The following is a 22,828-nucleotide window of genomic DNA, read 5'->3' as shown; positions in this document are numbered from 1 at the left end:
TTCTTGAACTAAGCCCTTCTTTATGTAGCCAACTACAGCGCACTGGAAGCACAATTATGCTACTAAGATAAGATGAAATGCAGTGGTGATGCACCAATTCATCATGTTTGGGTTCTTCTAATGAAGCCCATTACTCACAGAAGAGAATTTTCTCCAGCAGTTAGTCACCAGCAGACAGCTTTCCCTGTTACTCCTTCCTTTTCTACAGCTGGTAAATAGTCTGGTCCTCCCCATCCCAAAAGTGCAATATTAGGAGAAGTCAACACCTAAATTAAAAGTAAACAAACAGCATTTAACTTTCCCTTAACCAAAAAAATTAACAATAAAACTGAACAGGTTTCAGGAGCAAGCCAACCTTTTTCATTAAAAAAAAAGTAAGACATAAAACAGCCTGCGGTCCTTTTAATACTACCGAAAGATATCAAATACCTTTTTTTGGCTTATTAAAATAAGCATAAACACAAACTACCTACTAATTACAGCTTGCATAGAAACATTTTGTTTTGTACTTTGTGCAAATTTTACTAAGGCATGCTTGAGAACTTAGGTAGCAATGCAGCAGTTACCAAAGAATGCTGAGAAACTGCAAGGAAAATTCCAGGCAGTCTGCAATCCACATCCACTTACACACTTCATTTGACTTCAAAGACCAACAGCTGAGAGCTGCAGATCTGTCTGCAACATAAGGCAATATGGTATTTGTAGGGTCCAGCACCTGCTTTCAGCTAGTCAGGGGTTTAATACATGTAAGATCACTTGAATTCAAAAAACCCTGAGCCGCTAGTTAAAAAGAGGGCTTTGGATGTGGGTCGGTAAGAGCTCCATTTCAGGGAAAAGGTAGGGACAGTTAAGAGAAGAAAGACATGAAGAAGCACAACCCTTCACAGAAAGGGGTTTTGTGCAGATTTTGCATATATGTTTCTACCCTGAGCTGTCTGCATGGGGCAATGTTTTTCCAAACAAACTGTCTTCTAACAAGGTATCTGGAAGAGTATTTCGGAACACAAAAAGTTCACACATTTACGTCTCTTAGCCAGCCTACAAGTGTCTGTTGCAGAAATTCGACAAAAATCGGTGACACTAGAGAAGAGGAGGAGATGTAAAGATGTAAAGAGGAGGAGATGACACATAGGAGGCTGCAGTAAGAACACTATCAAAAATCTCTCAAATAAGTTACGTAGCACAGAGGGAAATTATAAAGCCTAATATAAGGTAACAAGGAATAACATTGTGCCTCCTCCTTCTTCCCCCTCCAAATCAAGTATTTTCAGGAAATATTGAAGTACAACCTTCTTTTGTAAGCAGCTTTGCTTTAAAAATCTGTTTAAACTCCAAAAGCTTTTTAAAAACATGTTTAAAAAACTCACTAATAATAATCCTCAAAATCCCCCAGTATTTTGTAACATAAAATGGAATGTTCCTGGGCAAGAGCTGCCAGCTCCTTCAGGAACTCTGGGAAAAGGGCAGCTGCAAGTACGGCATTCCTCACGCGTGCAGGGAGGCTGGGATGAGCCAGGCCTTTCTTTCCTTTCTGTCCTAGGAAAGGCTGGAGTACTGCCGGGTAAGCTTCAGAGAGGTTCCTTCCTTTCCCTGTGTTGCTGCTGTGCTGGACATTACCTAAAGCCAAGAAGAGAGGAAAGAAAACAAAAAATTAAAAAGACACAGTATATTAAGCACACACAGTATTTGTAGAGTATCCAAACTCAGTTTATAAGGATTGTTTCAGAGCTGCAGTTCGCAGTACCCAGACTGTGCAGGGAAATACTCCACTAAGCCAACATTTTAAACTTCAACGTTGCCTGATTCTATTGCATTTTTTATTAGCTATTTTTCCCCAGGTTATATATTATTCAGTTCCATCTCTGACAAGAGAAATATGTGGGCAGAAGAGGAGTCAGGGGAAAGTGTAATACAGATTTACCTTATGAAATAGCAGATAATATCTACCCATCTAGAGCCAGCATGGTTGTCTCAATTTAAACGATACTGTGCTCTAGCGCTCCCCCAGATCAAAACAGCGTTTGGACTTTTTTTTCTCTCTCTCTTTCTATATTCTCTTCCCATGAAACATCATGTCAATGGGTTTGAGGCTGACCCCTCACGTCGCCATGGAACTTTGAAGCAAGCTAGAAACTAAGGGAAAAAACGTTTGAAAGTTTGATTTTTCTATATCTGTAGGCCCCACCAACTACACTTACCTTTAACTTGCTGTAAAGCAACTAAACATTAAAAAAACAACAAGCGAAAACAACTGTGTGCTCTGCTATCCGATCTCTGCTGCCAGAGTTCAGAGGCTCAGGGCTCAAGCCTCAGAACGCATGGAATTACAGTGACAGCAGCACTTAAATTTCAATCAATTGCTCCTTGTTTCAGAACTGCACTTTAATTAGATGATAATTTATTTAGTGAAACTAAAAAGGTGAGAAAATTTAACACTGATGGAAATAAATACTTTACAAAGAAAAATTAACCTGCAGAACTCACTGCCGCAAGATGTCATTGAGGCCAGAAGTGGAGACAGATAAAATCCTGTCTAACTTACAAGGGGATGTTCTCATGAGCTGTATTAAGCAAATATTTTTTAAAATAAATAAATAAATAAAGGACTGTCATATTGACTCACACACTGCAGAGCCAAACGCTACATTGCTGCATTAAGAAGAGGCTTCCCTTAAAGTTGGTGCAGTTCAGGTTAAACCAGCTCAGTCTGAGTTCACAGCACCCTTTCTCCAAAACCTCTCCCAGTAGCTCAGGGGGAACCTGTGGATGACGCAGCAGACAGATCCTTTTGGTTCCTTCCCCATGGTTCTCCTAAAGCGCTGTGGAATTACTGTACACTTCAAAACACTCGAAAATTTTCATCTTAAACATCTAACAGAGTTGTGCTTTTCTTGAGTTTCAAAACACCTTTCCAGCTCCAGACTTATCAATCATTCATACTGTTATTCTACAAATTGTATCTACTAGAGGTAGAGTACAGGAATTTAAGTTCTGTGGAAAAATTCTGACTGTGGGAGGAAAAACAAATTATGAATTACAATGAAAAGATAAAGTTTTGAGCTTCCCTTGAAGGATTTCTTGGGGTGGGGGGGTTGTATGTGGGTTTTTTAATTATTATTTTTATTTATTTATTTTAGAAAGTAAAAATGTCTCATAATTAACATTTTAAGTTTTTAAAATAGCTTAGTTAATATAACCAGAATGCTAGTATACTGTCAAAGCTTTTTTTCATTTTTTTAAACTTTTCCCTTCAAAAAGCATAAAAATTTATACATTTCCCGAAAACATTTTGATTTAGATTTAACTGCTTGTTGGGGGGAAATATTGAAAAAAAAAAAAAAGGCATAGAAAGCTGCTCTAGGGACAAGAAATGTGATTTTTTTCTTTCACCAGGACTGTCCACTTCTTTCTGAGGTCGGGTTGCAAACTGAATCATACCATTGAGAAACTGAGCGCTCTGGAGATATTGTTCCCAACGCACCGAGAGAAGGGCAGCATTTCATAGGAGATCTACATCATGCCAGCTCTACATATCTAACCAGAACCCAACCTACTGCATTAAGGAGCCCACACGTTACTGCAAGCAGAAAGTAACAAATGGTCCATTTCTGCTCCAACACCTTTGGATACTATCGCTGTCAAGAGAAAAGAAAAGCTCTGTAGTATTGCAGTTTTACATTTGTGCTCCCCACTAATCTGGCTTCCATTTTACACATTTGAATTCTGTAGGAGGCCAGTAATGCTCAGACCCGTAGAGAAAACTTTGGGGTTACTCACCCCTTTCATTTGGGGAAAAAGCCCTCAGAGAACAGCATGATGCTCAAAGGTGGCATTCAAGCTACTGCAAAGAAATCCTACAGGAGATCCTAATTTTTTATTTTATTTTCATTTACCGTTATTGTAGCAGCTCCTACCTTGGACTTCTTAATCAACATAATGAACTACTGTGGGCTGATGGACTACTGAGCCTGTTGGGAACCCAGACATTTGTTTACTGCTCAGGCATTTGTCAAGAGGTGCCTTCTTTACAGGAGTTGCCACAACACAGAAGAAAATGTACCAGCAGGGTGACTAAGCAGCCTTGTTTCACATTCCTAAATAATGACCAGCATGAGTCATCTGGCAAATTCTGAAGCCCACATAAGAAAACTGACATAAAATAGGAAGTATAAATAAATGCCATTGGGAACGCATTATATAAAAGCGCTTATTGCCAGCACCTGAAAAAAAGGACGCTAAATGTTGCCTCCTAATCTCATCTCCCACATGCTAGGTTCAATACCATCTAACTGGTGAGGCTTTCTAATCTACAGCACCAGAATGTAGAACATAACATGGTACCGGCATTTGCAATGCAGAGCTCCTTTACAGCAGGCACCTTCCACAGACTAATTCTTCAAGAAGCAGCCTTAGCAAGATCATAATTTTACAGACTAGATGTACTGCAAACCTTAGAAAAACATGCTGACTAGAAAACAGGTAAGTTATTATTCAGAGCCCTGAAAAAGAAAAATACAATTAAAATGGCACATAAAAAGTCCTGCTTTCCATCCCTCTGGAAATCCAAGAAACATATCAATGTCGTCAAAGAGGTATGTGCAGAGTGGGTGATTACTAACAACTTTCAATGATGAGTAAGCACACACCTGTAAATGCAGCCTCTCTCAAACCCTGTTGCTGTGTCAGCTCTTAATCACTGCAGTCACTGCTCTCATCAAACTCCACACAGCCCCATCGCCTGGGAAATTGGCTTTTAAGGGAAACCTGCACCCAGCATGGCCCACTCAGCAGCAACCTGAGAACAAGCACAACCCCAGGGCAGGGCCCCAACTCTTTCAGTTGCCTGGCTGCATCTGGAAAGTTCTCAGCTAGAATTTAAGATTGTTAATTTTGCTTATTTTTACCAGCTTCCCCCACAGCAGTGAAAATACTGGGAACTGTCAAGACAGGTGTAGCGTGCACTGTGCTTAAGCAGCAGCAGATGTTACAAAAGTCCCCTGGAAATCTGGCTTGTTGGGATGATACCCGTTTAACTCCCACTGCTCCTGAAGTATCCTGGATTTTACACTCACCCACCTACCCATTTTTTGTTGTTGTTTTGATTTGTTTGTCATTCAAGAAAGCACATTTAAAGTTTTCTGGCTAATATCTATCTCCTGCAGTAGTAGCCCAAACCATGATATGAAGCCTTATTCAACTGTTGCAGAAACCAATTCATGCTGGGCTTCTGTCCCCCCCTAACATTTATCAAAAAAGAACCAATGAGTAGCTGAAGGTCAGGCTAAAAATAAAATCAAATCATGCACATATGCCATCTCACCTCATGCCTTGAAAGCAAGTTTGTTTACGGCCAAACTGACAGTGAGCCAAGAGCTGATTTTGTTTCTCCTTTAAACAGACACTTTCTGTAGCAAATAAAAGCTTCTAAAGAGCAAAGAATATCCAAACAGATTGAGATATCGTGGCCTACTGAGCATCATCAGTTTAAAGTCAGAACGTACATCTGGTTAATGATATTCACAATGCACCACAGCTACTTTTAATCATGCTGTAGAAAAAGAGAGAGGTAACTGGTGAGTTGTTCCACCCAGCACTCCTCTGAGTGTGGGTAACATTTACCTTTGGTTAGCAATTCTTCTGCAGCATCAGACATGTCCATACGAAAAAGCAAGTACTGCTGGGCCTCCAGAAGAAGACCAGGAAAGTCTTTTTCAATGGAAGCAAAATGTTCTATTTTATTTTTCACAGATGCCAGCACCTGCCAAAACAACAGTAACAATTACTTCTCCTCCCTTGCTCCCAGCGCAGCCACAGACCAAATGCTCAGGTTCTCTGTCTGCATCAAGATAGTTATGACAAAAAGTTACGGTCATCCAAAATTTCCAGTTCTTTGCACAAATGTAATTAAAACATCAAAATGAGATGAGAGGTGGGAAAGCAACAGGTGAAACTGGAAAGAGCTAATGGAAGGTTTAACAAGACACCAAAAATACTGTTCCAATAGGCACGACTGACACTTGTGGGCAAATACCTGATAAAGTGACCGCACACTGGGCTGAAACACCATGTTGGTGTTGAGCAGAAAGGAGCGAAGAAGAGGCTGTGGATAACTTGCCAGCTGAGTAATGATCCCAATAAGCAGCAAATTTACATGCAAGGAGTTCTCCAGCATGTTCTCCAGCTTTGACAACACTACACTGATGAACGGTCCTGCAAGAAAAGAAGGAACCAATGCTTTTGTTTTCACAGAAGAAAAATCCTAAGATCTAGGAAACAGGCATTTTGATCATCATAACCAACCAAATCAGACCTTCCACAGGCTCATTAAAGCCAGCAGGGAGAAAAACCAAACTATCTGTGAACAGACAAAACTGACTTAACAGAGGTGTTAAAAACTTTAATGAGTAGAAGCACTTTAGCTAGCTGGCCTATGAGTTTACGTTAACAGCATATTTACCATGCGGTATTTAATTTTACCCATACAAATTAGGATTTAGCCTAGTACGTTATAGTCTACTGTACTATTCCTCTCGAAGTTAATTGCAACGGTACCACCAGTTTTAATGCAGAGAGAATCTGCCCTTTTTACTTGTTGTGTCTGACTTCTGTGTAAGGACTGGGCAAAGTAAATTATAGCTAGATTTATTGTATTATCAAAAAACTGTAGTGTTCTAAAGAAAATATGAAAACGTCACTCTAAACAAATGTGTGATAGTTCACATTGCAAGAAAAAGTATTTTCAGTGCTGCAAACAGTCACACAAAGCAGAGAAGACATTAAAATACATTTATAAGCAAAATTATTGGTAGACATAAGCTTTATCATATAAATGTCATCAATAAATAATAGCTTTAGTTTGTGTATTCATGCAGGATAAGCACTGAAATACAGAAGCATTTACCATGAAAGTACATAAACTTTTAGTGCTCAAGCCTAAGAAACCTTTGCAAGGTTGAGCATTAGTTAACCAAATACCACATAACATTAGGCCGTACAGCCTGTGAGATGCTTGAAGCAGGCGGTACAAGTGACCTAATCACAAGTCAAGTCACAGAAACATTCCTTGTCACACATACAGTCCCCACCGCACTATTCTGGCTGCATAAAAGCTGGGGAAACCATGCAGAAGAACCCCTGGGTGATGCAGTTACACAAGATGCGTGCCACAGGCATTTCTAAGGTCAAGCAGGTGGCCATAATCTGAGCCCATTCCAGCTCCCCTCAGCTAGCAAAGGGCCACCATTCCACCTACCGAGTGTAGTTTAGCCCAGTTTAATACGCCTGCTGTACACTATGGCAGAAGCCAAAGCAATTCTGGGCCAGCACAACAGGAAAGATCAAATCAGAAGTGCCCATGTTGCCCCTTCACATAACAGAGCTTCACTAAAGCTTGAGGTTTATCATGTTTCATACCAACTGTGAGTACAAAGCAAGCACTACCCTCAAAACTCACAGCTAATGCTGGCACGGCTCCACTCACAAGAGGAAAAGTAGGAGGGCCAGTGGTGAGGGGGCTTTATGTGCCTGCTATAATACCTTTCAACCACCATGTCAGTCATCAGGTTGGCATCTCATCCTGCAGGCATCTCCCCGGCCTGGGTACCCAACAAAGCAGCACCCAAACCTTTTGTTGGGATACAGTTTCTCCTGTCCCAACATAACCTGCTGCTTCCCCTCTCATGTTCAGAGACATTTTCACAGAGCTCCTGCACGCCACAGTGCAGTGGGAGCTCTACTGTATCAAGAGGGATTGCAGGAGGAGGAGTTGTTTCCCTCCTCTAGGTCAGACTTCAAAGCTGAGCAGGTAAAGCTGAAGCTAGATACTTGCAACAAGTGCTGCCTGCCACTTTCAAGAGAGGTTACCAAGATATATTAAAAAATTTCTCAGTGGTAGAGTGACTTTCCCTCCCCCGCTAATAAAGTATTGGATTGAGAATCAGAGGAACTAAGCAGATTTTGCAAGTCTTGTAAGAAACAGGGTAAACAGATGAGGAGTAAAAAAAATTATTATTTTCCTGACTGTGCATCTCCACGTGGCCACAAAGTCAAGCACTGAGCTGGGGACAGGAGGGAGAGGAATATAAATTCCTGTTCCTGAATACCATATTCTTTCTTGCTCAGGGGAAAATAGAGATGATGGTGTTTAATGCTTTTAAATTGGACATAGACACCAATAGGATATTTTCTTTGTAGATATGTAGGCTTGAAGAAAGCATCTTTGCACTGCTGACACTTACTGGGTGTGGGAACATCTGTCTGGTTAGTCAGGTCTGCAGAGAGAAGCGCCATCCTATGACAGCAACCCAAAATAGTGAAAGCAACCAAAAAATCCTTATCACACCCATCTACAAACACAATATGGCATTCTAAAATAAATATATTATTATATTTGAAAGTCACCGCAATCTCAACATTTCTGAGGTACCGTTCTGAGCATCTCCTTACTTGCAATCACCAATATCTCCATTAAAGCGAGGTAAACAGTTTAAAACACGTGGGTGGGAAGCAAACAGCAAGGCTGTCTTTTTTCTCCTTTGTCTTGCTCCCTTGGGTTGTATTTTTTTTTTGGGGGGGCTGGTTTTGGTGCATTTTCTTGGGAAGGGAAAAATGGAGGGAGAGACTAGATGAAGAATGAGAGACAGCAACAACATTTCTGGGCTCCATTTGACAGCAGATAATGGGAAACAGAAAGGTTTGAATGTGATTAGCTTCTGGTACAAGGAAATTGCGACCACAGCAAAAACAGCAAATTGACTGAAAACCAGGCTGAATTTTTCAATAAAGAAACAGTGCCAGGCATGTGCCCACAGCTGACCAGAAATGGCTGCATTTCAACAGACACAAATAAATGTTTTCCACCTCCTTTCAAATGAATGAGAAGTCATCTTACAGAGGTTTTGTTTTGCATGAGGAAACCTAGATACATTATTATTTTTTATTATTTACTGTGGTATCTAGGAAACCTAACTAAGGATCAGGAGCCTGCAGTGCAAAGAGCTGTACAAACACAGATCAAAAGCCCAACCTAACCTCCGGTAGCCCTGTCATTCCTGAATGGCTTGGACAGGCTGCAGAGACCAAGCTTAAATTGCTGCCTGGCACAAGACAGAAAAGCAAACCAACAGCGAGGGCAGACCTGACACTGGAGGAACAAGATAGCAGGGCAGGGCATGGGGACAGGCACCTACAGATGTGGCACCAGTGCTGCCATCTCGTGCTACAACATGAAATAGCAGAGAGGAAAAAAATGGCAACATGATACCACATCCATAGCATCAAAGGTGAAAGTCACCAAAAAAAGAAATTATTTACCTGGGCTCTGTGTATTAGAACAGTTACTCCAATCCCCTTTCACTTGCAAAAGCTTTCTCTAGAATGATGGAGCTCTGACATACAAATAACTCAAGATTTTAAACCATTACAGAAAAGAGGTAGCCAAAAAATCCCTGAGCAACCACCATTTGCTGTCACCACGCTCTGCTCTACTTTCACGTTGGATCTCTTTTACTCTCCTTGGGCCAGTCTCAGCTATCCGGGCCATGCCCTCTCCACTGCCAGCACTGTTCCTTGCTCTGTGTTTGTGCTTTGCACCACACAGTGTGATTTCATTTGGCCACCTTTAATCATCATGCTTTCCCATATTTGTTATGTAATTAACAGGATATTCCACCTGTAAATGGAGCACTCTGGTTCCTCGCAGCATGCTTGGGAGAGACATCATCCTTTGGTCCGAAGGGAGAGGACAAGCTCTCCACAGAAGGGGTGTCTGCTGAGAAATTCTCAAAGTCCTCCTCCTCTTCTGCAGGAGAGACAGGGTCAGGAGTATTCAAGTTCTGCTCCTCCAAGCTTGCACTGTTTGGATCCAGTTCCTTAATAATTTTGTCATACTGTGCAATGAAATCCTCACCATCTGTGCTCAGCAGTCTTGCACTTACGTTACGATCTGCCTCCTGAGGAGAATGCTTCAACTCTAAGTCTGGCGGTGGATCGATCTCAATAATTTTCTGGTTTACTTGCTCTTTCATTACACCTTGAGTCGAGCTTGAATTTCTCATACTGTGCTCATCCAAGTTCATTTCCAGCTGGCTCTTTGCAAGAGGCCCATTGACTACAGTCTGGCTTTGGACCTCATGTTTTCTGGCTACATTTAAAGTTTTCTCCTTGGAGTTATCATCATCTTGAGCATCCTTCTGGGCGCATAACCTGTACACCATAACATCATCCTGAAAGTCTGATTCCTCTATGTAAGATCCTCTGATGAGCATGATGGCATTTTTTTTCATTTCTTGAATGTGTTTTGGTGGCTCTGCAGGTGGCTGCATCTCTGTGCTTCCCAGATCATCATAGAGTTGTGGTGAGCTCACATCAGAACCAGGAGAAATCCCTGTATCGTAACTATCATCCCATTCTAGCTCCAACTGCATCTTCTCACCGAATGGAGTTACTTGAGAGGAGCTACACGTGCTAGGTGTCCTTTGCTGGAGCCGAAACATGGGATGTTCTACATCTGTACTGTTCTCCTCAGCAAGCGTTTGGATAAAGGTGTCAGGATCAGGGTTTACTCCATCATACAATGCAGACCAAACCTTACAATCTTTCAGACACTGGAGGATGGCTTCTTGAGCTTCTGCCAGGTACTGCAAGTAGCTGATGTCCACAGTTCTTCCATATTCCACAATGCAAGTAGATTCAGAAGAGCGCCTACCAGAATCTGAAAGTAAAGAAGATTACTCCTACCATGACATAATAAAGCAACATCAAAATTCTCTAGCAAGGCAGCCACTAAGATAGGACAGGTAGAGTCTTTAGTATCAACCATTCAATAAAGAAGGAAGTTCAAAGCCTAAAGATCAAGACATTTGCTCACAAACATACCTCACTTGTTCCTATTGCTCTGACAGAACTGTAACTCAAGATTTCTAAGAGATCAGCCTGCATTCAAACATTAAAACAATACTGACCACTCTAAAGCAGCAAAAGCTGCAGTCATTTATCTAGACGTTACTTTCATGAATGCATATTCGAGTTAGATAGCTGTTAAAATGAAGTTTCAGTAGACCAGGGCACATGGAAGGAATTGAATAAGCTTTCCTATCCTGGCTTGCCCAATTTATTGTTGCCCACCACATTTCCTCCCCATCCCACCCTTCCCCACCAGTGTCCACAAGGTGCTGCCAAACCAAACTCAGTTAATGATCTAGTCTTCCCTTGAGCACCAATTACCTTTAGTTTGTGCTGCTTTTGTCCATAGAATGTAATCTTTTTCTTGGCTTTCAAGGGTCAAGGTGATGCCAGTGGAGCAGCAGACTGGTGTCAGGGCAAGCAGTTTTGCAGCAGATACGGAATAACAGTCTCTCTCTTTCACAGCCCGCCGCTGGCTCAACATCATGTGGTTACATGGGATCAGGTATCTGAAAGAGCAGTGTCCAGCATCACTTCGTTGTCCTTTCATGTTATAGGAAGCAACACCACACAAAATTCCTTCCCATCTTCCTGCCCTCTCCAAATGAAAAGAAACAGTAATAATAATCTTGACAGAGATCCATATTTTAAACCTCTCAAGAGCATGAAATGCTGAGTCTTTGTATTATGAAGCTACAGTTTGATGAGGAACTGTCAAGATGAGATAGATCAGTTGCATCAGAACAGGAAAGTGAACAATCCTTCTCAGGTCAGAGCAAACTTGCTCTAAGAAGGGATGAAGGATGTGTGGAATGGACAGATGCCAAAGGCCAGCAGGGTGGTTTGGTCCAGCTATGAGTTCTGTCTGAGAACCCTTAATTTATTTGTTTTCCTGGGAAATCTAGAGAGAGACAGTTTACATGTGCCAGGCAAGCAGCCAGCAAAAAGGAGGGAAGGGTCACCAAGGTGGTGTTCTGCACTAGAGAAAGACTGAGCTCACAGCATAAGCAATGTGGAGTACAAGGAACAGAGGAACCACATCTCGAACTTCTCGTCCCATCTCGAACTTCTTCAGAGCACTTTTGTTCAACTTTTTAATTGCACTTTATTAAGAGCCTTGGTGCTAACTGGACTGATGCTTTGCCATTCAAAATGAAAATGAATTCTAAAGGAATCCCTCAACAAACAAAAAGAAGATTAAATACAGCACTCTACTGCTGCTAGAGTGACAACATATGTGAGTTCACAGAGGTCCTAACAGCATTCCCAGGTACAACACCCAGAGCACCTTAATGCCTGTGGGTGGAGGGACATCATCTGAAACATTCATGTCATCTACGGTGCTAAAAGCCCCATTTAATTACACCAGTATTTCCAAATAAATCATCAGTTCTCATCGAATGCACACACAAAAATGTTAAGTGAGTATTCTGAAGCAACACACAGAACCATCAATTAAAAGCAAATATAATCAATGCATTTAATACATTATATAACAGCCCACCTGGAACAGGTCAGGAACCTGAAGTGTTCCTGAAGAGACAGAAATCAAAGAGGTGGAAAACAATAAGAAGGTGGAAGCTGCAAACAAGTATATGGCTCTGTATCACAGTGTATAATACACTAGAGAAAGGATGCAGGAGAGAAAAATTATACATTTAGAAGAGGGAATAAGCAGTTTGGAGGTGATAAATATATTCTTAGCTTCTCTTCTCTCACTTTTACAGAAATAAATCACAAGAAAAATCTCTTGCTCCTGAAGATCACAGGATGTAAATCACACTTCAGGTCTGGTAGACTTTTGTCAGGATCATAAATATTCTTATCTCTGTAGTTGCTGGGATTTCTGCTCTCTTGGAGAACTCTTGTCCAGCTTTGCATGCAGAGGCAGAGACTGTGTGTCCCAGAATTAGGATGAAGAGTGGGAAAAATAGTTTGGGCTTTACCTTAAAACTAGCTGTAACATCACATCTTCACAATGCAAGCCAATGAGCGTTCTGAACAAGGCCAAGGAGACCACACAGAGCTGGAAAATGATAAACATTGTCAGCTTTTCATCTGGAAATTGTACCTTTCCAATCTTCCCTGCATACCACATTACAAAATGACTCTGCCAGAACATCATGCTTTGTAAGATACTGTTAGTACAATATTTCATTTTGTCAGCACCCCATGGGATTTTTTTAAAGATGTCTAGAGCTATACAAGTTACATTTTAACAAAATACAATCCAGAATTTTCCTTTAAATAAACTATTAAAACAAGCAGCAATTTACCAGTCTTCAATATTATCCAAATTTATTAATTTAATTTAATTCAGCATTAAGTGAAACCTGTAGCTTCCAAGACAGCATGTTAGTTTTTACCTCGGACATAGAATTTGAACCAACTGAAGGTCTTTTCTGAAAAAGTTCAGCAGAGACAAAAATCATGCTCATTCTGTGACAGGCATCCTACTTTCACACTGGCTTTAGGACAGACTAGAAACATGGACTCCTACAGGGTTTTGTGGTCAATAATTAGACATACACCACTTTCAAAGCTGTCATACAGTCCATTTCTACCTTCCAGATGCTTGCTAGACCACACTGGTAGAAGCATCAGCTGTAAGCTTTCGCTGTTTTTTGTGAACCACAGCACCAGCATTTCCCTGCCTCTTAATGCATATTTCCTTGGGCACATTCTCCTGCACTGCTCTTTTCTAGAAACAGCTAGGCTTAGACTCCAGGACCAGGCTGGGTCTTGGGAGAATTATTTAGCAACATAATTAATATAGGAAATTAACTGCACTTTTCAGTAGCTAACAAAAGAAACAGATTAGGACAAAATAAGGAAGAAGCTACAGATATTTTTTTCAGTCACTGAACATCCTTTGTAATTCATTCAGGATTAAATCCAGCATTCTTCCTGGGCATGGCTTCTCCTCCACACCATGGAATTTCCTCCTCTTCTCTGCAGTCACTTCCCTTACTCCCACTGTTAAAATGCCCTATCCTAGTTCTGTAGCAGCACATTGCTATGTTCCAGCCCCTACCGTCTCAAGAATGTCAACTTAAAAGACTCTTTGTTGCACCACTTCCAGTTCTCTCTCAGACAAGTGGCTCAGCTCTCGTACAATATGAGTGACTGCCTATGGTGACCAAGACCAGATGAATGTATGTATTTCTTGAAAAAAATATATGTACATATGTGTATTTTTCCCCTACTTGGTCACTGTATCTGTGGAACAGTTAAACAGCAAAGTTGAAGTGAACCTTACTTGATAGCCTCTGAAAAGCAAAAGTTTCTTTGATCGCTGTTCCTCATTTGGTCATTGAACTAACACCCTGAGAAGAACAAGAGAAAGGGAAGAAGCAGAGAGAAGAGAACCAGGGAACATGAGCTGGCTTGCAGTGAAGCCAAGCAGAGGTCAGACTTGTTGCCCTGCCACCATTGTCCCCTGCTTGTACTAGGAGCCAACAGGAAGGTGCTAGTTAGTCCAAGACCTACAGAAATAGATGGAGAAAGTAAAAGGGCAAAAGAAGAAGAAATAACCAGAACTGGAGTTCTTCACAGAAATAGAAGTTTAAGAGCTTCATAACAAACTTTTGCAAGAAGCCAGATCCTTGCATGTAAGGTATATTTTAGCTGAGGGACAGAGGGAAATTCTAATTTTCGCGGTGAAATTTACTGAGAGCCAAATCTAACTTTTTTTCATACTGTGAAGTTAAAAAAAAATATGCTACTGCCTTAGATTTGGTGGATGTGGTCTACCTTGACTTCAGTAAGGCATTTGACACAGTTTCCCATAGCATCCTTACAGCTAAACTGAGGAGTGCGGTCTGGACGACTGAGTAGTGAGGTGGACTAAGAACTGGCTGAAGGAAAGAAGCCAGAGAGTCGTGGTCAATGGGGCAGAGTCTAGTTGGAGGCCTGTATCTAGTGGAGTGCCTCAGGGGTCAGTACTGGGGCCAATATTATTCAATATATTCATCAACGATTTGGACAAGGGAATAGAGTGCACTATCAGCAAGTTTGCTGATGACACCAAGCTGGGAGGAGTGGCTGACACGCCAGAAGGCTGTGCTGCCATCCAGCGGGACCTGGACAGGCTGGAGAGTTGGGTGGGGAAAAATTTAATGAAATAGAACAAGGGCAAGTATAGAGTCTTGCATCTGGGTAGGAACAACCCCAGGTTCCAGTATAAATTGGGGAATGACCTATTAGAGAGCAGCATAGGGGAAAGGGACCCGGAGGTCCTGGTGGACAGCAGGATGACCATGAGCCAGTACTGTGCCCTTGTGGCCAGGAAGGCCAATGGCATCCTGGGGTGTATAAGAAGGGGGGTGGTTAGTAGGTCAAGAGAGGTTCTCCTTCCCCTCTACTCCACCCTGGTGAGACCCCATCTGGAATATTGTGTCCAGTTCTGGGCCCCTCAGTTCAAGAAGGACAGGGAACTGCTGGAGAGAGTCCAGCGCAGAGCCACAAAGATGATTAAGGGAGTGGAGCATCTTCCTTATGAGGAAAGGCTGAGGGAGCTGGGTCTCTTTAGCTTGGAGAAGAGGAGGCTGAGGGGTGACCTCATTAATGTTTACAAATACATAAAGGGTGAGTGTCATGAGGATGGAGCCAGGCTCTTCTCGGTGACAACCAACGGTAGGACAAGGGGTAATGGGTTCAAACTGGAACACAAGAGGTTCCACTTAAATTTGAGAAGAAACTAATTCTCCTTGAGGGTGACAGAGCACTGGAACAGGCTGCCCAGGGGGTTGTGGAGTCTCCTTCTCTGGAGACATTCAAAACCCACCTGGACACATCCTGTGTAGCCTCATCTAAGTGTTCCTGCTCCGGCAGGGGGATTGGACTAGACGATCTTTTGAGGTCTCTTCCAATCCCTAACATTCTGTGATTCTGTGTGATTTTCCTGTATTTAGGAAATTTCAGTTTATAGGGAAACATCTCTCATTTGTCTTTGAAACCATACCACAAATCAGGAACCACCTGAACAAGTAAAGCTAGTCTATTTTTGTAGTTTGTAAAGAGAAAAGGTTTAATATATGCTCAGGAGACAAAAAGGATAGTATTTTTACAATTCCTTTTGGCCATTTGTCTGTACATAAGTTTAACCCTGTGAATTATTAATAAGTATTTTCATCAATAATACCATAGGCAGCTTTTGTGCTACGGAAACACAGAAGGCTGCAGTTTTGGCTTTTCTGCTTGGCCAAGTTATACTGCAGAAAACTCATTTAGCATCACAGAACCATTTTGGCTGAAATCCTGAGTTGCTCAGGGCTGCAGAATTCTTTACAATTCTCAGGTCGTTTGCCTATGGAACAGTAATTAATGATTAGGAGAGACAACAGCATTTACATTTTTGTCGACGGAAGCTGTTTCAGTTTTCAGAGTTAATCCATCTTAGAGATGCAGTAACAGCAACATATATATCTGTATTTGCATGCGCTCACATTTCAAAATAAATTTCAGATTAAGCTACTGTCCCTAATACACAAATTTAATGCACATGCTGGTATTCTGGCTTCTCTTGTACCATCACTTAAAACAATATTCTTTATTTTATCCATCAAGCTGTGCATGACACAAGAATCAGCCAAGACTGCCCACCAAGCAAGGATCAGAAGGGTAGTCCAGTGCAACAAGAAGTCATTTTCTCTGCCAGAAGATCCAACTCTTAGCAAAGGTGTGTGTAAGCAAAGGTAACTCTGCCACCTCTGGCAGGCAGCTCTCCAGCTCCTGTGGTGCATTGAGCCCAGGCTGAGAAGGGGCTCACTGCAAATTTGAGATAAAACTTAACACACAGGGGAGCAAAGGCAAAGAAAATGAAGCCACAATCCAATCATCTGAGCAAGAAAGTGCCTTCTTTTAATCAAAGCAGCAAGCAGGCAACAATACAAACTTGATTCCTGAGAAAATATATTGGTGATTGCCACAGGAAAAAATCACTACAAGAGAACTGGTCTTGTTTTTAACAAAACCAGGACAGTGATACTGCAATTCACAACTTGGATCAAGTTGGAGATATCATGACAGGGCTCCCATCATCTCCCACAAGGACCTGTTGCTTGGCAAAACTCCAAAGATCAAAAATACTCCTCACCACAAGTATATTTATAAGTGCCAGAGTGAGTTATCTACAGTAGCACTAATTCAGCAGCATCCAAAATACAAATGCTTCTAAATTTACCTTTGATCTTCTAACAGAATTCCAGAAGCCCTCATCTCCCCCTATCCCATTTCCCATATGTGTGAAACCACCTCACACATTTATCAACTCAGTATAGTGGTACTTAAAAGTTATCATACACACACAAAAATGAAGGGGTGGAAAAATCATAGATTTGGGTGGGGGGAGAAAAGTTAAGCAGATACCCACCGAATATATGTGATCTCCCATTTAAATATTTAACCTACATTCATGCTGAACACCAGAACTCCCTTCCTGCTTGTCTTACCTGGAATGGTGTGTTGATTCGGCTCGTAAGTGTATCCAGGATATGCACATTCTCATGTCGGTGCAGCAAAATAAAACGGAGGAAAATCTTGAGGAGTGCTGGCTCTGAAACACTACGCAAAAAGAGATCCAAGTATGCTGTAGTTGTCATCACTTCTTCCACAGTCACCTACAAACAAAAGTAATGTTAAAGTAGGCATACTGCACGTACAAAATATCCATCCATCCATCCTCTGCAACTGCACACGTGGAGAACACTCTAAGCTCTCCATACATAGCACTGCCACAAAAACACTGAAGTCTTTGCTTTTAAGTTTGCAAGGAGCATGCTTCTGAATGACTCACCAGCATTTTGAACCCATTTCTTATCTGTCTTGCTTCCCCAGGAAACAAAAAAACAAAACAACAACAACAAGCCGAACAACACTCCTTCAAACTGACACCCTAAACCTCACAAATACTGAAATACAGAGCCAAATCATGCTAAAAGCTCCCCACCACCTTTCTGCCCACGTCTGCTTTTCTGCATCACACTTCCGTCATCCTTCAGAAGCATTTTTGGATGTTGTAAATACCTGCCTCTACCACTTTATTAAAAATAAATGACAGAGCACAATTAAAAGCACAGTACAAACTAGGTTTCATTTTAGAGCTTTAAAGAAAAAAATCCCAAGAGCTACCCACAATTTTGCCAGAATTTTCCTTCTTTTTATTTTCCCACACCACAACTCCTTATCTCACTCAATTTTTAAAAAGAGTATGTGTGTGTGTATATATATACGTATATATTTATATATACATACACATACACACATACAACCCAAAACGCAGAATCTTCACTACTGTGTGTATATCAAAATACAATTCAAATATCCATGTGACGTTTGCATACCATAACTCACACTGCTCTGCTTATGGCAATCCTTTGGAGCTTATCTATTCACAGTATGCACTGGCAAAGCACAGAAAATTCCAAAGGCCACCTCTGCACTACGCACTGCTGTTGCAAAGTCAGCTTTTTAAAAATAGTTACCCAGGAACCTAATAAGCTTAAGTGCACAAAGATAAACCTTTAATACAAGAATCTGCCTATATAAAAGGAAGTATTAAACATCTTTTGTTTAGCAAACTTAGCTGGATAAATGAAAAGACTGATTTTATTAAAAAAAAAAAAAAGAACCAAAGCTGTCACTTAAGAGCTAAGAGGATTTAGAAAATACTCAGAAGGGCAGCATTTACGTAACATGCCGTAAATATTAAAATCCCTGTTCCATTATGCTGCATGTTAGCCACGTACACACCAATGCCATGCTGCAAACGTTCTCTTTAAAGCATTTAGGATCACAAGCTGCTTCTGGCTGGTTACACAGAACATAGGAATGCTGGATGCAGCCTGCAGGCCTTATGGAGAGGGGGCACCGATAAGGAGAGCACAGAGAAGCTCTGAAGTTCAGGTCACCCACTCACTCTCTTTCTGAGGCTTTACTTTAATACTCAGCTACACAGTCCTTAATACAAACAGTGGGTTGCTGGCTCTTTTTGGCATTAGTAACAAAGCACCAGTAAAGTAGTGACAGTCAAATTTTTCACCAGGATGGGAAAGAAGTTCACCTTCTTGGTTTATGGCAGTGAGGTTGGTTAAAATCAAGCATTAAAATGTAACAGTGAAAGGAAAGGAATAAGGCACACAGGATCTGTGAACTTTGTAAGGCTAACTGAACAATGGCTATACATATTTTCTAGATCTCTAGTTGTGTGTTCAGTGCTATCAAAACCAGAAATAAGAATACAGTTCTTTCACAAAATAATGTCTGTTAACATTTACTCCAACCCAGAACACAGTTTATGAATTCATTCCTTCTCCTTCCCCCAACACCCACCCATCAAGTGAAAAGAAATAATGTACTAGGTTAAGCACCCCAAAGTTACACATTGCCAGAATTAGCACTATGGCTACAGCTCTAACACAAATTCTGTATTACTGTAAATACAATAAACCAAACATGCTTATGCACATACATACACTTTTCCATAGCACTACCACCACATTTCAATCAGGGTTAGAATCACAGAATCATTTTGGTTGGAAGAGGCCCTCAGGATCATCAAGTCAAACCATAATCTAACCTAACTCTGGCAGTAAACCATGTCCATAAGAACCTTGTCTAAACACCTTTTAAACACCTCCAGGGAGGGTGACTCCACCACCTCCCTGGGCAGCCTGTTCCAATGCCTGATAACCCTTTCCATGAAGAATTTTTTCCTAATATCCAAACTAAACCTTCCCTGGAGCAACTTGAGGCCATCTCCTCTTGTCCTATCACTTGTCACTTGGGAGAAGAGACCAACACCCTCCATGCTACAGCCTCCTTTCAAGTAGTTGTAGACAATGTCTCCCCTCAGCCTCCTTTTCTCCAGGCTGAACAGCCCCAGTTCCCTCAGCTGCTCATCATCAGACTTGTGCCCCAGGCCCCTCACCAGCTTCATCACCCTCCTCTGCGCTCTAGTGTTTCAGTGTCCTTCTTGCGATGAGAGGTGCAAAACTGAACACAGTATTCAAGCTGGGGCCTCACCAGTGCCGAGTACAGTGGCACAATCACTGCCCTAGTCCTGCTGGCCACACTATTCCTGATACAAGCCAGGATGCTGTTGGCCTTTTTGGCCACCTGGGCACACTGCTGGCTCATGATCAGCTGACTGTCAATCAACACCCCCAGATGCTTTTCCTCCAGGCAGCTTTCCAGCCACTCTTCCCCAAGCCTGTAGCGCTGCCTGGGGTTGTTGTCACCCAAGTGCAGGACCCGGCACTTGGCCTTGTTGAACCTCATGCAACTGGCTTCAGCCCAACAATCCAGCTGGTCCAGATCCCTCTGTATGGCCTTCCTACCCTCCAGTGGATCAACACTCCCACCCAATTTGGTGTCATATGCAAACTTACTAAGGGTGCACTCAATCCCCTCATCCAGATCATTCATAAAGAGTCTAAACAGAACTGGCCCAAATACTGAGCCCTGTGGAACACCACTCGTGACTGGCCGCCAACAGGATTTGGCCCTGTTCACCACTAACTCTTTGGGCCCAGCCCTCCAACCAGTTCTTTATCCATCGCAGAGCAACACCCATCAAGGCCATGAGCTGCCAGCTTCTCCAGGAGAATGCTGTGGGATACGGTGTCAAAAGCCTTACTGAAAGTCTAAGTACACAACATCCACAGCATCTACTGGTTGGGTCACCTTGTTGTAGAAGGAGATCAGTTTGGTCAAACAGGACATGCCCTTCATAAACCCACGTTGACTGAGCCTCATCATTTGGTTCTCTTGAATGTGCCATGTGATGTTACTCAAGATCATCAGCTCCATGACCTTCCCTGGCACAGAGCTCAGACTGACAGGTCTGTAGTTCCCTGGATCATCCTTCAGGCCCTTCTAGTAGATGGGCATCACGTTTGCCAACTTCCAGTCAACTGGGACCTCCCCAGTTAGCCAAGATTGCTAGTAGGTAATGGGAAGTGGCTCAGTGATGACCTCCGCCAGCTCCTTCAGCACCCTTGGGTGGATACCATCTGGCCCCATAGATTTGTGAGTGTTCAAGTGGTGTAGCAGGTCACTAACCATTTCCCCTTAGATTACTAGGGACACATAGGGTTGTGAAACAAAGGAAATATTTTCTGTTTGGAACCGAGGTGCCCCTCCCAGTGTTCCCCCCCCCCCTTTTTTTTTTTTTTTTTGCAACAGTCAAGAAGCGTGGGGACTTGTGGGGTAAAAAAGTGTAGCCTTCTGATGAAAGCTGTTGATTGTTGCTCTGAGAACTGTCTCTTTTTTTTTTTTTTTTTTTTTAATAGCAGCAAACTGCAAAAAGCAAAGCTCAAGAAATCCATCATGTGACATAATGATGACAGCACACAGTTCATTGAAGAGTGTAAACCTTCTGCCAAGGAAAGGCCAGACAGAAGTCATACATCGTTATGTCTCTGTGCCACTTCTCCTTTATCCTTTATGGGGAAAAGGAAGCACGTTCTTGGCCTGAGGGTTTCACAGATGTTCCCTGACAGCAGAGGAATGGGCCTATGTATATGTGTAAAATACTGAAGCTGAAAATGAAAGCAAGAAAAGCCAGCAGATTCACAAGGGCAGTGACCTTTTTCTGAAGTGGGTGCTCTTTGGAAAACTCATCCCATATTTGCCTCAGTAAAAGAAACCCACATGCTTTTCAGAGTGTGTATCATGAATGAAACAAAGCACAGAAGAAAGCCAGCTAGAGAATATTTTAGAAAATAAATGTTCAATTCTGAGAGCAAGTTCAGTGTTCCTAATAGCTACAGGACTACACAAAAAAAGAACTTGCATTTACCATAGCCAGCACTTTACTGATACCACTAAACTGAGCTAGAAGCAGCAACTAATGATTAATGAAGCCCAAACAGTTCACAAAGGAGTTACTTATAACCTTGGTAAATCTTAATTGTTTGAATTGAGGTTTTTCTGTGCAGGGTGCCACATGACACTTGATTTTTAGCTCTTCTTGGGAAAGAACTTGCTGAATCTACTTAACTATTTTCTGATGTAAGGATACTAAGTTTTGTCAAGATTTAAATGGATTTGTAAAAGTTTTTGTTTTTTCAATGAAAACACACCGCCTTATCCACAACACACCTTCCAACTATTTCACAGCTTGTTGTGCAACACTCGAAACAAGCAAGTTAATGCTGTACAAGCTATTTTAATGCTATTGTGTTCTGTAAGTTCCAGTGCTCTCTCAGTGCGCCTTTGAGCACAACTCGTCCATACCAACCAGCACAGAGTCCATCCTTCTGCTTCCTCACATGAGGAAATCCAACAGAAATAGTCTTTTTTGGCATTTGAATTGAAAGCCACGTATGCAGCTTAGAAAAAAAGATCAATTAACCTGGCAAGCAGACATCTGTGCTTTTACAATTATATCTTATTTTGCCACCTTGCATTGTGGGTTTGCTTCTCCCTTTTGCCATTTTCTAACTTCTGCAGATTTGAGGCACCTAGAGAAGTATTCAAAAAGGCTAATTTTAGCTCCATGAGGCTCATTTTCCTTTTACTCAGTGGGATACATTAGTCTGCTCTGAATGAGCCTCTAGAGAACCCACTTTTTTTGCAATTAACTAGAGAAGGGCATTGGAGAAATCTGTTACACTACGCAAAATTCAGCCTTGGCAAAAAACCTTTTAACTCGGTAAACCTTTTCTAAAGATCGTGTTATACATAATACATTGAGTGTTGAAAGTGAGACTCATTCAATTTGTGCAGTTATTACTGAAGATCTCAAAGGTGTGATATTAAGCTTCATTCAGACTACCTGCTGGTTGTGTCTTCTTAAACTAATGCCTCGTGAGACAGATTTTGGAAAAGTAGGGAAATCCTTTCTTATAAATTCAAATCGGTACTTAGGTAAACAACAAAAAAACCCAAATGTTCCCAGAGAACAAAACATTACTACCCATGT

The 22,828-nt window shown here is 41.7% G+C and overlaps 1 protein-coding gene across 2 annotated transcripts in view; it reads right to left on the bottom strand.

Moving 5' to 3' along the window:
* Nucleotides 1–22,828, bottom strand: part of FHIP1A (FHF complex subunit HOOK interacting protein 1A) — a 91,589-nt gene continuing 68,761 nt past the window's right edge. The window contains exons 8-15 of one of the 2 annotated variants that reach the window (XM_082051956.1): nucleotides 17,355–17,522; nucleotides 12,849–12,928; nucleotides 11,224–11,411; nucleotides 9,671–10,711; nucleotides 6,032–6,210; nucleotides 5,620–5,758; nucleotides 1,368–1,617; nucleotides 1–266 (exon numbers count right to left, since the gene is read on the bottom strand). In XM_082051956.1, the coding sequence (XP_081908082.1) occupies nucleotide 266; nucleotides 1,368–1,617; nucleotides 5,620–5,758; nucleotides 6,032–6,210; nucleotides 9,671–10,711; nucleotides 11,224–11,411; nucleotides 12,849–12,928; nucleotides 17,355–17,522 (2,046 nt within the window). In that variant the 3' untranslated portion in view covers nucleotides 1–265. Of the gene's footprint in view, nucleotides 267–1,218; nucleotides 1,618–5,619; nucleotides 5,759–6,031; nucleotides 6,211–9,670; nucleotides 10,712–11,223; nucleotides 11,412–12,848; nucleotides 12,929–17,354; nucleotides 17,523–22,828 lie in introns of those variants that run through there. The other variant, XM_082051955.1, reaches the window with a different exon arrangement.

Source organism: Streptopelia decaocto, assembly GCF_964273445.1.
Source record: "Streptopelia decaocto genome assembly, chromosome: 4".
In the NCBI taxonomy this organism is placed as follows: Eukaryota; Metazoa; Chordata; class Aves; order Columbiformes; family Columbidae; genus Streptopelia; species Streptopelia decaocto.
This window is presented reverse-complemented; position numbering and strand designations above follow the sequence as displayed.